Genomic DNA, 13995 nt, shown 5'->3' on the forward strand with positions numbered 1-13995 from the left:
CTGCCTGTCTGCATGAAAGCAAAGCGATAGTTGGTGAATGGTATTCGTGTGGAAAGGGTTTGGACCAGTCTCGAGATGAGGCGTTCCTGTGCTATGAACCTGTCAGACCGTGAGGCTTTAGGTTCATCGGGTGACCGTGATTCAGGAGAGTCTTCCCCTCTCCCTTTGAAGTGTGTTCCTTTACTACCGAGCATCCCAGAACACTGGAGGATGTTAAGAACTATATGCATGCATGTCTGTCTAGTCCATTCTCGCACTAGTCTAGTGCTTTCCAGTCCATAAGTAGGAGTGAATTACAGGACGAGGCTGGAGAATGGAACTGCAGCCCAAGATAAGGACAGAGTTGTCACAGTGGGAGGAGCTCACGCCCTCTAAGGACACTGCCAGCTGGCTGGTGATTGGTAGAGCCCCAGCCAATGGCTCTCTGAGACAAATGAGGTGTCATGGTGGGAGATTAGATAGATAAGTGGAGAGGAGGAGGAGAGAGGAGGTCTGTCCGGGTTTATTTCAATTTGGCAGAGTCGCCAGAGCGTGGCTTGGACTTCATCCCTAATGACTAGAGGGGGATGGGAAGAGAGAATGGAAGATGTGCGTGTGTGTGAGTGAGTGAGTGTGTGTGTGTGTGTCTGTGTGTGTGTGCGGGTGTGTGTGTGTGTGAGTGCGTGTGTGCAATGCATGTGTGTGGGTGAGTCTGCTGGTTTGACATCAAGAACAAAACCAAATGTGTATGTACGTATGCGTGAGTGTGTGTGTCTGCTTAGATTATAGGGCTAAATCAGAGGCTTAGACGACATGCAGATAAAGCAGCCTGAAAACAACAGCTTTACTGAGACACTCAATAAATATAGAAAAAACACGACACACATAGTAAAGACAAATAAATAAGTATCCATTTGCTCTCATCTCCCTCATATCTTCTTGGCCTTCTTGGCGAGGTAACTTTGGTAGTAGAAGTTGCTGAAAAGAGCGATGAGGCTGAGGGAGTAAGCAAATACCACAGCATTCATGGAGTCCGGGAAGTCACAGTCAGTGAAGAGGTTGTAGGTGGTGTGGATCGTCACAATGAGGAACTGGAGCTGAGTGAAAAGAGCATACAAAGTATTGTTTAAACCCACACACAGAGAAACATAAGTGCACAAAGGCAAGGAGGTTTTTGCTGTTGTTGTGAAACTTGTCTAACCTAGATTCAGGCACATTTTGAAATTGTTCTTCAAGTCACAAACAGGTAGAAGTCAAAAACGGAGTAGAATTATGATTTCAGAGCAGACAGGCCTCGATGGCAGTTGGCTCTCTCTAGGCCTTTTCATAACAACACACTCAACCTGACACACGTTGTCATCCGACTCTGACCAGAGTTGGGGCAGCAGCCTAACAAACAACTGTGTAGTTGTGTGAGTCAGCAGAGTTAATGGGAAATACATATGGTGCCATTGTCTGTCTGGACAGAACCTTAATCGCTGGGGCGATTTAAAATCCTGATTAGAGTCAAAGCCTGTTTGGATTCAAATCATTGCTCCGTACCCACCTTCAGTTTTCAAATAGAAAAATAGTATAGACACTATAGGGAACACTTAACTAATTTCTATATCGTAAGATATCATTTAAAATATTTGACTTTGCTTTCAGTCAAATAAGGAACTAAATGTATGAGGGCATGATAATTACGAGAGACAATAGATTATTCTAATCTGGATTAGATGTTCAGTTAAAACTGTTCTCAGGTCCTTCCAGATGGGGACTTAGTTTGAGGCCCAGGCTCAACAGGCTCTCCAGGGTCCAAGCCTGGGGTTGTGGTTAGGGCCAGGCCCAGGTCAGGAGGGGGGTAGGGTGGGTAAGAGCTATAAAGCTCTGACGCTGATTATCTCCCTGACTAACCCTGTTAACTGCCCTGCTATTGTCCTACCCTACCAACGCTTAATTAGAGAGCTTCAGGCACTGAGGGGTTAAAGCAGTTAGAGTTCCATGGGTTTATAGTTGTTAGGGCTCAGTCAATTAGACAAGCCTTGGTTGTATTAAGTGTGACAATGTTGATAGACATCAACTGGACAGGGTTAGATTTTTAGTTAGGGTACTGTTAAGTCAATCCGTTGATGACAACATAATTCTCCCAGTACAGTCTCCCCCAGTCCAGGGTTTTCTCTAGAGAACAGAATATGTGGGATGGGATGGACTAAAAGTGTGGAGATATAGATATAGACTTTCTTTGTCCAAGATGAGGCCTAATCTTTGTGTGGGAGTATATACTGTGTGTGTGTTCCTGTGTGCGTGCGTGTGTGTGTGTGTCTCTCACCAGCTGCAGGGAGGTGAGGTAACGTTTCCACCACAGGAACTTGTGCATGTGAGGACCCACAGCAGCCAGTCCATAGTACAGGTACATCACCACATGGACTAGAGAGTTGATCTGGCCTATGAGGAAGGCTGGGCAGACAAACACACAGAAATACAGGGATGTATTAACATACAGTACTGTAAAAACACACAAACACACACATGCATGCACAAACACACACACAAACAATGAACAGCTAGGATACGCACACTGACCCCCGGCCACGTATTTAACCCCAGCCCACCAGTTGAAGATCATGGTGCCATGATGGTAGACATGCAGGAATGTCAGTTGGCTGTTCTTCTTCCTCAGGATGAAGAACACCTGGAAAACACTCACACACACGCACACACAGACATACTATCAACAGGCAAAAGTGCTTAGTGCAGCTTTCTGAAATCTCATCTGGAGCACAGATGACCCTGGTTGAAACCCTCCGGGTTCCTCTGATATACTCACTGTGTCACTGAGCTCAATTACTTTGGAGAAATAGAACCACCAGCACACCTTAGCCATCTGGCACACACAGGAGCCAGAACACAGGAACACACACACACACAAACACACACACACAAAGAAGATACATCTCAATGAGCTGTTTGAACTAATATGGACAATGGTGAGCTTTGATGTTGACTGAGGACGTGAGCCTGTTGTAGTTACTCTCATTGCCAGCGGGCTGTGACTGTAGTCAACAGGTTGACACAGCAAACTGTAGTTGGCCAACCAGGCGGACACTGTGAACTGAGAAAGGGAATAATCAATAGACAGAAAGAAAAGAGAAGGAGAGAGAGAGAGAGAGAGAGAGAGAGAGAGAGAGAGAGAGAGAGAGAGAGAGAGGAGAAGAAGTAAATGAAAAAGAAACATCTCTAATTGTAACCATTGTAACTCCACCCCAGTCTTTCTTTACATTTATTTAATAGGTGGCTAGATAGTTGCTAGTAAAACAATTTCTAGATAGGCTGGAAAGTTGGATGGAGATGAACATAACAGGTAACAGAAGTGGCTGGATGAGCCTTGGATCATTGTGAATACCTCATAGAACATGTAAGCTGACAGGCAGACCATGGCGAAGTTGTAAACAATAAGCACAGGCTTCAGGTTGACTGGCTGTCTGTGTTCCATGAGTTTAGGTCCCATCCATATGAGCAGCAGGTAACACAGGAAGATGCAGGTGACTGGCACAGGCGAGTACACCAGCAACCAGCCCTCCGTTCTCTTGTCTAAAACCCACACAAGAAAGACAACTATGGGACCAGCAAGAGCAGGAGATATACTGGCGAGACTCTCCAAAACATATTCTTCTACAGAGCAAGAAAAGTATTTTTTATTTTAAACATTGAGGACTTATTTCAGAAATGTATAGTGCTTTTATTTGTGTTTATTGGCTACTCAGCCTACCTCCATTCTCTAGTACTCCTTGGTAGAAGAGCTTGATTTTCTGCCATGTGGCCATTTGAGAAAACCTGCAACCATCAATTAAATTCAATTTTCTTTACTCACAGTGGACAGCATTTTTAAAAGTAAGACGGTGCTGCCATCTATCGATTAAATGGTGCATAATGCTTTTGAGCAACAGACGCACTATTTGGTCAGATGTTGGGTGGCTCAGGATGGCTGTATGATAACATTGGACACCGTTTAAATACTGAAGTCAACCAATGTTGGTTAAGCTAAGTAAGCTTCTTTATCTTCTTGCTTCAGGATTTAGAAAATCCCGTACACAACTATAGACTCGCCCTACAACAAACGTTACAGCGTATCAGAGACAACCCAACTTTTACCAAACTGCGTAAATAATAGTAGCCTACCTGAACTGATAATGAGTAAATATTACACAAGTAGCCTATATTTATTTAACCTTTAATGGTTAAATAAATAAATAAATAAATAAAACGCCCCTTTTGTGCTATTAGTGTTTTTAGTTTAATGTAGGCTACTCTATCAAGAAATGGTAAACACAACGTATTGTTGTGTGTATTTGCGTCTATCAAAATATTAAAGCAAACGTGCGCTTACAGTGTCTATAGGCTACTCAAGCTACATTCATCCTACCTGCATGACATGCTGTCGATACGTCTGTAGGCTAAACTGTTGTTATTCACTTACTTCCAGAACGAAGATGACCCGATCCTCGCTAAATTGAAATCAGACCAGTTATTTATCAGAATAAAATTATCTCCGTTGTCCCACTACAGACTTGCTATTGTTGTTGATTGGAGGATGTAACGGTGACCTGAGACGTCTATACCCGTCATCCCACACCGAACTTCTATGTCCACCTGCTGGACATCGTGCATATGCTTTAGTGTTAACTGAGGGAGGGACGCTAGGTCAAACGTGTAGGGCCAAACCTCCGAGACAATACCAACCAAGCGATGCAGTAAAGCTTGCAAAATGAAAATACGGGTGAATATGCATTGTTTAAGTAACAGTTTCAACACAATGTTGCTCCATCCATTCATAATTTATGATTTTCTCGAGTTTATTGGAACACACCTACACACACTCCTCCAATAAAGTAGTATCCAAGCAGACCACAACATTTTGCGACAGTTTACATGGTTTGTATACATTTTTTCCCATATGTGTGGGGGTTCAAAACGGACCCAAGTTGTGTTTTTTTTGTAAGTCATTCTCCCAGTGTCCCAGTCCTGGCTGGGTGACGGTCAGTCCTGATCTCTGGTGCAAACCATCCGTCTGCAGGCACCTCTCTGTGGTTTGACCCACAAACTTCATCAACTGCACAAGAGAGACCTCGTCACCCCACCACATGGAGGAACTGGTGGACATTACCGGTTGGCTAAACAACTCCATATCCAGTTCTGTTCTTAGATCACATTTCCACGTATCAAATTACCAAAAGTCAACACTGACAGTGAGAAGATAGACAAAACACCTGTTGTTGAGAAGTCCCTGAAAAAAACGAAAATATTAAAATAATATGGTAATACGTGCAGATACATCACGTCGATTTCCAATGAATTTACATATTACATACGCCTGATGCTCCAGTTACTCAAGGTCAGGGAACAGTCTTCTAATTTAAGACTTGCTGCATGTCACTGTGAGAGCCATGATGTTGACTGTGCTGTTGATGATGATGATGAAGTTGGGGTGCGTTACCCCCCTTGTCTGCCTCGGAGACATTGGGTTGCACTTCCAAACCTGGAGCGGCACTGTTGATACTTGTGGGTACTGTAGTCCTGACTGTGATAGGGTTTGTGCTGTTGTCATTCTCACTGAAGCCACTCATCTCTGTGCTGCTCGTTGTGTCATTGCTCTGGGTGTTGTTCCCACGATGACTTGACATTATCGAAATGAAGTCCTTCTGCCGATGGTGTGACATTACACACCAGAAATGCAATGTTAGAAATGAACTGGAAGATGCTATCCGATCCCACATGCGAGACCGCAGCCCAGATTAGGTTTTCTTATAGAATTCTAATCTATGTGTGTGTAGGTCTACTCACAGTACAGTTGCAGATGTCTTTTTGGTAGGTGGCTCTGATCGCTGCCTCCACGTAGGGGTAGTGGAGATAACTGTATGGCAGGACAATGTGGAACGTTAACCGTCCACACCTAGGAGAGAAAGAAACGGGACAACAAAGAAAGAAGAGGAAATACAGTCATTTTATATTTAGAAATTTACATTTAGTCATTTAGTAGACGCTCTTATCCAGAGCGACTTACAGTAAGTACAGGGACATTCTCCCCGAGGCAAGTAGGGTGAAGTGCCTTGCCCAAGGACACAACGTCATTGGCAGAGCCGGGGATCGAACCAGCAACCTTCTGATTACTAGCCTGATTCCTTAACCGCTCAGCCACCTGACTCCCCATTTTAGGCTCATGTCGTGAAAAATACCAACTCAAAGATGTATACATAACATTAAACTGGTAAATGTCCAAGGTGGAGCAGGAGTGGGGTCCAGGCCTACCTGTCATAGACCAGGAAGTCATCAGGCCTACCTGTCATAGACCAGGAAGTCATCAGGCCGACCTGTCATAGACCAGGAAGTCATCAGGCCGACCTGTCATAGACCAGGAAGTCATCAGGCCTACCTGTCATAGACCAGGAAGTCATCCTTGTCTCCGTTCAGGGCCTCCCACACGTCGTCCTGGAGGGGGGACTGTTGGTAGACGGGGATGCCAGGGGGCGCTCTCCTCTTCAGCTCCCAGTACATGGCTCTGGACTGGGCGTCCTGCGCGTTCACAATCAGGAACGACACACCTGTCATGTTGCTGCGCAGCAGACGCTCACGCAGGCCCCCGAGTCTGTACACGACCACAAATCATTTGGTGTTTTTAGAACTAAAGGGTGATCTATCATCAATATGAAACCATACTTGACATGCTTATATATCTGCAACCATGCAATACATGGTTGCTTCTTAAGTCCTTGTCTACTGCTCTCTGACAAGCCTTTGATTCCATGATAATCACAAGTTTATGAAGATAACCTACTCTTATCTCAAACATAGACTTTTCAAACATTACATGATAGTCTTTAACTTTTCCAATTCATTGTAAATGAACAAAGGTCCGTTCAGACCCTCTCTCTCTTACTTGGAGGCCTGAATGAGACAGAAGTGTCAGCTGGCCTTCAGCAGAGCTACTATGACTACATCTCCTAGCAGCCCCTCCATAGGGCTCTGTCCTTGGACCTTCCAGTGAGGCGCAGGCTTGCAGATGCTGGAGGTGTTGCTGTCGCGCTCCAGGAACAGGGGCGATGCCCAGAGCAGCCCTGGCAGGGCTGCCCACAGCCACAGAACCAGGACACCCCACATCGTCGCTCGTGTCCTCACAAGCTTTACCTGAGGAACACATCCAGGAGTTACAGTACATTCAATGTATCTCCAGAAAACTCCCAAGTGTTCATTCTAAATGACAGTGCTCACGGTCACTCGTACCATGTCTCCTTAAAGGATTATACGCTATAAATACCACATGCTACGGATGAAGCATGGGCTTGATGAGAATGTAGTGTGAATAACCTCTTAGTCCAGTTTCGCCCCCTTCTCTCACTGACCCAAACAGCTCAGTCCTGTTTTTTAAGATGGATTCTAAGCCAAGCACTGCCCCCAAACAAACAGGCTAAACCAATCTGGTGAGGCTGCAAGTGATTGTGAAACCAACGTGGTCAACACAACGATGCCCCACAGGTTATCTAAGTTTGCTCTTCAGCAGAAAGAAAAGGTGTACATTAACCAATAAAAGTGCCAACATTATTAGTATTTAATAAATGCATATCATGTCAACTCCACGTATTTAACCCAGCAGAAGACCCATTTATACATTTTTACACTTCAATAAAAACATTTCATAAGGTAATCAGTCGATGTTTACACTACCTGATGGGGTGATAGTGACTACCGTTAAGCAAAGTTTAGGCCATGTCCAAAAGGGTCAAGGTTGGTGCTGCATTAGGGGGTGGACAAACATGGTACAAAACCTGCATGGTTGGCAGCTAGCCAGACTGATTTCGATCATTCAATATGTGGAAATTCAAGAGAAGAGAGTTCCTGCCCATGCTGCTCTTTCCAGTTAGGCTTTATGGAACCAGACCAATGATGAGTTCACTGGATGTTGATTTGCGTTATAAAAACAAAAGGCAATCAATTCTAATGAGTGGGTGGTACTTTGATCCGGTCAAAGTACAAAACAAGGATGTCTGTGCTGCGCATTCCATGAACACTGATCCCACTCACTTCATCTACGGGTATTTTAAACACAATACAACACATTTGCCTTTATTATTTTACACAGTGACTGTGTTCATCAAGGTATACTACATGTGTTCTAAAGTCCCTTTAGTGTGTGAACAAGATGAAGAAGTAGATACAATTGATCCGACTAGTGCGACGGTTGTTTTTGCAACCCGCTTCATCCCATCTGAGGAGAGGAGTGCTTGCACATGGTTACTATAGAAACCAGCCAAACCTGTTCTAAAAGAATCTGAACTTCGACATGAATGCCATCGAACTCTCCCATCCTTGTGAATGGGGGCCCCTTCAGATCACCCTATGAACAATGTGCTGATCTGATAACCTTGCGTTTGATAAAGCACAGGTGTGGAAGGGTACAGGGTGTACGGGTCGAACCTTTAAATACTTCACTTTAAGCACTTTGAAGCAAAACGAGGAAGGTTTTTTGTTTCATTTACATACTTATTAGCGTGAAACAAGACCTGAAGCAAATCGCTCCTAGAACAGAGGGCACCTGCACACCACGCAGCCAGCCACCACATCTGGTCATCACCCAGCAGTCCAACTTAGGCTGGCTACGTCGTCATGGCATCCTGTGCATTTGCATCAAATGAAAATACACATCACGGCAAAGCTCAAGTCTCTCAGGATGGTGACCAGGCTGTGGAAGCCACAGGTCACAGACTGCCTGGTGAGGAAGGGGAATGCCTGTGCCTTCTGCCTTCTGTGGCAGCAGGAACGAGGAGGAGAAGTCAAAGTCAAGTGTGTGGATCAGGACATGACTCCCAGTAGCTCCTCGTCATTGTCCCCATCCTCCTCCCCCTCAGGGCTGTCGCAGGACGTCATGAGGCCCAGTCCCAGCTCCGCCAGCTCCTCGCAGCTCATCGCCGTGGTGACCATGATCTTGGTCTCCAGGCGGTTACACAGTGTCCTGTAGGAGGGGAGTGGGTAGCCCATCTCTCGCAGGAACTCATAGCCCTTGGTGCCCACGGCACAGCGGATCTTCCGGGCCTTCAGCACCGTCTCTGGAGACCAGACGGCCCGTCGCGAGCGCTTGGTCAACGACAGGGCCCGGATCTGGTCCTCGTACAGAAAGTTCTGGAGGCCCTTCTCAATCTTGTCTAGTCTGTACAGGCGCTTCTTCATGTCCTCTGCCTGGAACACAACAGGTATAATTGAAAGGATTTTTAGGTTACAACCAACGTGTATTTGTTTTTCTCTAGATAGTACTACACTCGTAGCCTGAGTGTAGTACTATCTAGCTCTGGCAGATGGTTCTGGCCACCCTTCCACTTAAACAGATTTTCCTTCAACCAGAATCTGGTCAGGCCAATCACAACAGTTAAACCAGCCCATATCAGGTGATCTGGTGGAAGAGAAATGTTTAAATAAAACAACCAAGATTATGTTTCGTTGCTCTGATTTGTTGTATCAATCCAGTTCTATTTTGAAGCATTTTGGTCTGAGCCCGTTCATAATGCTCCTTACAAATCGAAAAAGGCAATGAGAGGATCAAGACCCATTCGTGCTACAATGCTATGAATGTTTGTCAGCATTACATTATAATCAACGACAACAGTTAACAGGTTTGGTAGCATGTGCACACCTCTCTCTGCAGTCTGGCTGTATGCTGCATCTCCTGCTCCAGCTGTTTCTTGTACATTTGACACTTGGTACAGGGGTGCTCCAACTCCTCCATGTCTGCATCCTCATCTTCCATCCCTGGCAGAGGCTGACGCCTGGCATAGCCATGGTCTCCCACATTCAGATCTCTTTCCACTAGTATGCCAGGACAGAATGACTTTCACATACACTCACACACAAGGCAAACTATAAATATATATTTAAATGATCCCCAATCCATAGAAGCAACCATTTCAGTTTAAAGTCAAGACTTGATATTACTAATTCTGGTTAAAAAAAGGTTCTGTGTTAGAAAACTTTGTTGTAGTATGCATACCTGGCTCTGGTTTCAATGGCAACAGAATCTGAGGAGTGGCGATGGGATAAGGTGGGTCTCTAACACTAAATAAAGTGGGAATAGCGTTTGGTTTCAGCTTCTTTCCCCCTGCTGGCGACCTGGCTATTTCTTCAAACTGGCTGGGCTCAAAATGGTCCTGAAAAAAAATTGCGCAAAACATCAGTTCATAAACAAGGGGTAGTTTGGAATCACATGGAAGAAACTGCGCTGCTTGCAATGCAATGGAACCAGTAGAGCTACTTCTTACAGTCAGTTCAATTCGATTAAGACAACATAGCCAAAGTAAAACACTGTAGCTTTTGGAGCGTTATCGTTGTTAACTAAGAAACTGTTTTGTTGCTCAGTATTGTACTTGGCTGGCTAAAAAAAGTTAGTCATACTGCCGTCCATTGAAACTTTACCTGACACAATCTGGAGTGTGGAGTGGGTACAAAATCACGCCGACAGTTCACCAGCCATTTCTTCTTTCGTACAGGATCTTTGGGAAAACGAAATAGTTGTTTCCCAATGGTTGTTGAGTTCGAGCAGTTTGGAGCTGAACATCCACCCATAACTAGCAGCGAGCTAGCTAGCCTAACGTTAAAATTAGCAGAACTTTTCAATTGTTATGAGAGGACAACAACAAAATACTATAAATATGTAGATGAAACAAGAATATGTAGTGTAAATATAGACATGCCTTGATGTCCTTCCTGTAAACGTTTTTAAATTAAAACATTTATTTACAAAACGTTTCTGACTTTGTTTGAGCCAAAATGGCGCACTTGGCCTTAAACGTTGAGCTTACCGACGCAATAAGCACAGTATGTCCAAATACTGCCTTTGTAGAATTCGATTTTCTAGAGAATAATAGGAAATATACAATGACTAATAAATAAAACTGGTATTATGTATCGGTCTGTATTCAATAAGTAGTTCCTCACTCACAGTATTTTAAATATGTTGGTGAGCAAAATACAAAATATGGTGTATTTTCAAACAAGTAATGTTACTACTGCCATCGGGGTCCTTTATCCTAAGTGACGTTTGCCTCATGAACCAAAGCAAAGCGGAGCACGTTGGAGTGTTTTCAGTTTTAGCGTCCTGCAGTTTTCTTTATTCGTTTATTCCAAAAATACTCAACTAGCTTGCACAGATATAGCAACTAAACAAGCGATGATATAATAATAATGAATTCCCCAGTATATCTGATAGTTGAATACTACACGATTCAGTTGCATTGGTTGTTACGGTTAACCGTGAATTAGCGTCAACTAGCTTAGTAGCTAGCTCATTCATTGTAGTAGTATGCATTTGAAATCTTAGTATTCATACTGTAATATAGCTGTGTGGCACACAAAACTAGCCAATTAGCAACATAAACGCAGTTTGTTGGCCTAGGCAACTGTTATTAGGCGTTACGTACATTGCTAGTTACATTTATAAAAATCCACATGGATATGACGTCTTCTGTGGTAGTCCCAGTCATTGACGTACAGAATGATAACTTCAAAGAGCTGTGGCCTGCTATGGTCCTGGCCATGAAAACCTCCTCCTTCATTGCTGTCGATACGGTGAGCGCCATATAAGCTGTGATGAAGTGGCTATAACTAAGTACTTAAATAAACTCATACCACTTATAAACACTGGTCTCTCTCTGTCCCTGTTCTGAAATAGGAATTGAGTGGCCTTGGATCCAGAAAAGCTCTACTGGCAGAGTGAGTGAGATCCATGTCATATTGTCTAACGAAGCAATAGGATATCAATCAGCAAACTTGTCTCTAATGTTTGCGTACCCAAATCTAATATGGCCATTTGTCGGTTATCAGATCCATAGAGGACCGTTATAAAGCCATCGTCAATGCGGCCCGCACTCGCTCAATCCTGTCCCTTGGAATAGCCTGCTACAAGAAACTCGACAGCAAGGTGCACCTTCAGCTCCAGCAGAACAGTATTTTCAAATCTGATTGATCCATCACTTTGATTTTGACTGACTAAACATTCAACTTTGTTTCCAGGCAGCCGACACATACATGGTACAGGTGTACAATCTGACGTTGCTCTGCTCTGAGGAGTACATCATTGAGCCTCAGTCAGTGCAGTTCTTGGTGCAGCATGGTTTTGACTTCAACAAACAGTACGCGCAGGGGGTCCCCTACCACAAAGGCAATGACAAGGTGAGAATCTGAAACACACACACTCACATTAATCACACACAATTATGGGGATTATTCTCCCATTCACCAGCCCAAATATCTCAGATTTCAGGAAGTGCACAATGAACAAGGGTGCAAATGTTTAGGAATGTATTTTGTACTAATCAGAGATCTCTTCCTCCTTTCTGTCCAGGGAGGGCCTCCCCATGGTGTCGCCATCCGTAACCTGTTTATGGAGTTTCTGCGTGCACGCAAGCCTCTGGTGCTGCACAATGGCCTGATAGATATGGTCTTCCTGTACCAGTGCTTCTACGCCCACCTGCCTGATAAGCTGGGCACCTTCACTGCAGACCTGTCTGAGATGTTCCCAGCTGGGATATACGACACCAAGTATGTCACTGAATATGAGCTCAGGTTCCCTGCCTCCTACCTAGAGTACGCCTACAAGAAATGGTTAGTATGCTACCATTTATTGTGCACTAAACCAGCACTGCTCTCCCAGGATGTAGTTCCATGTTTTGATGGAGGGTTCTTTTCTCTTGTTCTCCCTCAGTAAGCTGGACAACTCCAGGAGTGTCGAGGCTGGTGAGCCCGATGCCGGTTCCGATGGTGCGGTTAATGTTTTCCTGGAGTTTTGTAACTACTCAGGTCACATGTCTAGCTACGTGGACTACAGGCCGTGTCTGGCAGGAAGCAGCCAAGAGGGAACTCTGACAGTCTGCGAGCGCTTCTCAGTCAGTAACAAACTGCAAACATATGCAAAAAATGTCCCATCATTTAAAATATATTTTCTTCCATGGGTTTGTTTAAAAAAATATATTTCCTGTCTTAATTTGTTTTCCCTTACATTCTAAATCAAAATGAACTGAACCTGGTTGAAGGTTTAAAGTCGTCTTGTCTGCGCTCCATAGGCATACGGCTGGTGTCCCAATGGCTCCCAGTGCCCCCTGTCTCACGACACCGACCTCATCATCCAGCAGGATGAGAAGAGCAAGGAGGACAAACGGAAGAAGAGGAAGAGGAAGAAAAAGCAGAAGGGAGGGGCACGGGCAGAGGGGGACGCGGGGGCCGGGGCGGTCGACTTTGAGGGGGCTCCTGAGAACAAGAAAGCTCACACGGAGCTGGAGGTCCAGGAGACGACAACAATAACGATGGCGTCACCAGACAAGGAGCCACGCAGCGCTGACAACACGAAGACGGACTCAGCCAACAGCAAGGGAAACGGAGTCCCAGAGCCACAGTCTCCCCCCAAGCCTGAGGCAGCCAAGCTGGAGGCAGCCAAGCCGGAGTCAGCCAAGCCGGAAGCAGCCAAGCTGGAAGCAGCCAAGCCTGAGGCAGCCAAGCTGGAGACAGCTAAGCCTGAGGCAGCCAAGCCTGAGGCAGCCAAGATGGAGGCCATGAAGAAGGTGGAGGGAGGCTCCCACAGGGCAGGGTTCGATGGCTTCATGACCGGGTACATCTTCTCCTATGCTGCTATGCTGGCCAAACGAGAGAGTAAGGAGGGAAAGGAGTCCTCCTGGCTTCCTGAATGTCACAACAAGGTGTACCTCAGTGGAAAGTCTGTTCCTCTCCACATTGTCAAGAGCACCTTCTCCAAGTCCTCCAAGGCCCACACACACAAGATGGAGCTAGTGTGGGGAAAGGCCAAAGAACAAGACAAACCTACAAAATAGGGCTAAGTTTTTCCAGCTTGATGAATTTTGGTTTAGAGATTGTTAAATGATAAATGGCTGGATTTTAAGTTAGTGATATTTTCAATAAAAGACTACCTTTGTTAATCATATCTTTGAATGCATTGAAGACTACTGATGTGATCTAATGTTAGTTAGTCAACACCTGATATAA

General features: G+C 44.9%; 4 protein-coding genes across 7 annotated transcripts; 1 reads left to right on the forward strand and 3 right to left on the reverse strand.

Annotated features, from left to right (window-relative positions):
* Positions 1 to 814: 814 nt before the first annotated feature.
* On the reverse strand, positions 815 to 4666 carry elovl8a (ELOVL fatty acid elongase 8a). 3 transcript variants are annotated; one of them, XM_062482148.1, is made up of 8 exons: positions 4439 to 4666; positions 3731 to 3795; positions 3365 to 3552; positions 2993 to 3073; positions 2789 to 2845; positions 2539 to 2653; positions 2291 to 2418; positions 815 to 1076 (listed from the first exon to the last, which is right to left on the reverse strand). In XM_062482148.1, the coding sequence occupies exons 2-8, from the start codon at positions 3783 to 3785 to the stop codon at positions 909 to 911; spliced, it is 792 nt and encodes a 263-aa protein (XP_062338132.1). In that variant the 5' UTR covers positions 3786 to 3795; positions 4439 to 4666; the 3' UTR covers positions 815 to 908. The 3 variants fall into 3 exon arrangements, with proteins under 3 accessions (XP_062338132.1, XP_062338130.1, XP_062338131.1); XM_062482146.1 differs by having other exon boundaries at positions 2789 to 3073; XM_062482147.1 differs by lacking the exon at positions 4439 to 4666 and having other exon boundaries at positions 2789 to 3073; positions 3731 to 3951.
* A 703-nt stretch (positions 4667 to 5369) lies between these two features.
* Positions 5370 to 7356, reverse strand: selenop2 (selenoprotein P2). Of its 2 annotated transcripts, none has more exons than XM_062482149.1 (5): positions 7240 to 7356; positions 6896 to 7143; positions 6392 to 6604; positions 5803 to 5911; positions 5370 to 5660 (listed from the first exon to the last, which is right to left on the reverse strand). In XM_062482149.1, the coding sequence occupies exons 1-5, from the start codon at positions 7240 to 7242 to the stop codon at positions 5370 to 5372; spliced, it is 864 nt and encodes a 287-aa protein (XP_062338133.1). In that variant the 5' UTR covers positions 7243 to 7356. The 2 variants fall into 2 exon arrangements, with proteins under 2 accessions (XP_062338133.1, XP_062338134.1); XM_062482150.1 differs by having other exon boundaries at positions 7324 to 7343.
* Positions 7357 to 7552: 196 nt separating this feature from the next.
* si:ch73-382f3.1 (uncharacterized protein LOC100151273 homolog) lies at positions 7553 to 10999 on the reverse strand. Its single transcript, XM_062482151.1, has 5 exons — positions 10803 to 10999; positions 10417 to 10588; positions 9995 to 10151; positions 9641 to 9813; positions 7553 to 9189 (listed from the first exon to the last, which is right to left on the reverse strand). Exons 2-5 carry the CDS (start codon positions 10564 to 10566, stop codon positions 8806 to 8808), a joined length of 864 nt encoding a protein of 287 aa, XP_062338135.1. The 5' UTR covers positions 10567 to 10588; positions 10803 to 10999; the 3' UTR covers positions 7553 to 8805.
* Positions 11000 to 11020: 21 nt separating this feature from the next.
* Positions 11021 to 13933, forward strand: toe1 (target of EGR1, exonuclease). Its single transcript, XM_062482142.1, has 7 exons — positions 11021 to 11568; positions 11672 to 11712; positions 11824 to 11920; positions 12013 to 12171; positions 12344 to 12603; positions 12704 to 12884; positions 13062 to 13933. Exons 1-7 carry the CDS (start codon positions 11449 to 11451, stop codon positions 13821 to 13823), a joined length of 1620 nt encoding a protein of 539 aa, XP_062338126.1. The 5' UTR covers positions 11021 to 11448; the 3' UTR covers positions 13824 to 13933.
* Positions 13934 to 13995: the final 62 nt, after the last annotated feature.

Source organism: Osmerus eperlanus, chromosome 16 (genome assembly GCF_963692335.1).
Source record: "Osmerus eperlanus chromosome 16, fOsmEpe2.1, whole genome shotgun sequence".
Classification (NCBI taxonomy): Eukaryota; Metazoa; Chordata; class Actinopteri; order Osmeriformes; family Osmeridae; genus Osmerus; species Osmerus eperlanus.

Bases quoted from the DNA above. Each gene is read 5' to 3' on its own strand.
- elovl8a (XM_062482146.1), bottom strand. From the start codon at position 3,785: ATGGCCACATGGCAGAAAATCAAGCTCTTCTACCAAGGAGTACTAGAG. The intron at 2,654-2,788 runs GTGAGTATATCA...AGTGTTTTCCAG, and splicing joins TAATTGAGCTCAGTGACACA to GTGTTCTTCATCCTGAGGAA. The intron at 2,419-2,538 runs GTGCGTATCCTA...TTGTCTGCCCAG, and splicing joins ATACGTGGCCGGGGGTCAGT to CCTTCCTCATAGGCCAGATC.
- si:ch73-382f3.1 (XM_062482151.1), bottom strand. From the start codon at position 10,566: ATGGGTGGATGTTCAGCTCCAAACTGCTCGAACTCAACAACCATTGGG. The intron at 10,152-10,416 runs GTAAAGTTTCAA...ATTTTTTTTCAG, and splicing joins CACACTCCAGATTGTGTCAG to GACCATTTTGAGCCCAGCCA. The intron at 9,814-9,994 runs GTATGCATACTA...CTGGCATACTAG, and splicing joins GCCATTGAAACCAGAGCCAG to TGGAAAGAGATCTGAATGTG.
- toe1 (XM_062482142.1), top strand. From the start codon at position 11,449: ATGGATATGACGTCTTCTGTGGTAGTCCCAGTCATTGACGTACAGAAT. The intron at 11,569-11,671 runs GTGAGCGCCATA...GTTCTGAAATAG, and splicing joins CCTTCATTGCTGTCGATACG to GAATTGAGTGGCCTTGGATC. The intron at 11,713-11,823 runs GTGAGTGAGATC...GTCGGTTATCAG, and splicing joins AGAAAAGCTCTACTGGCAGA to ATCCATAGAGGACCGTTATA.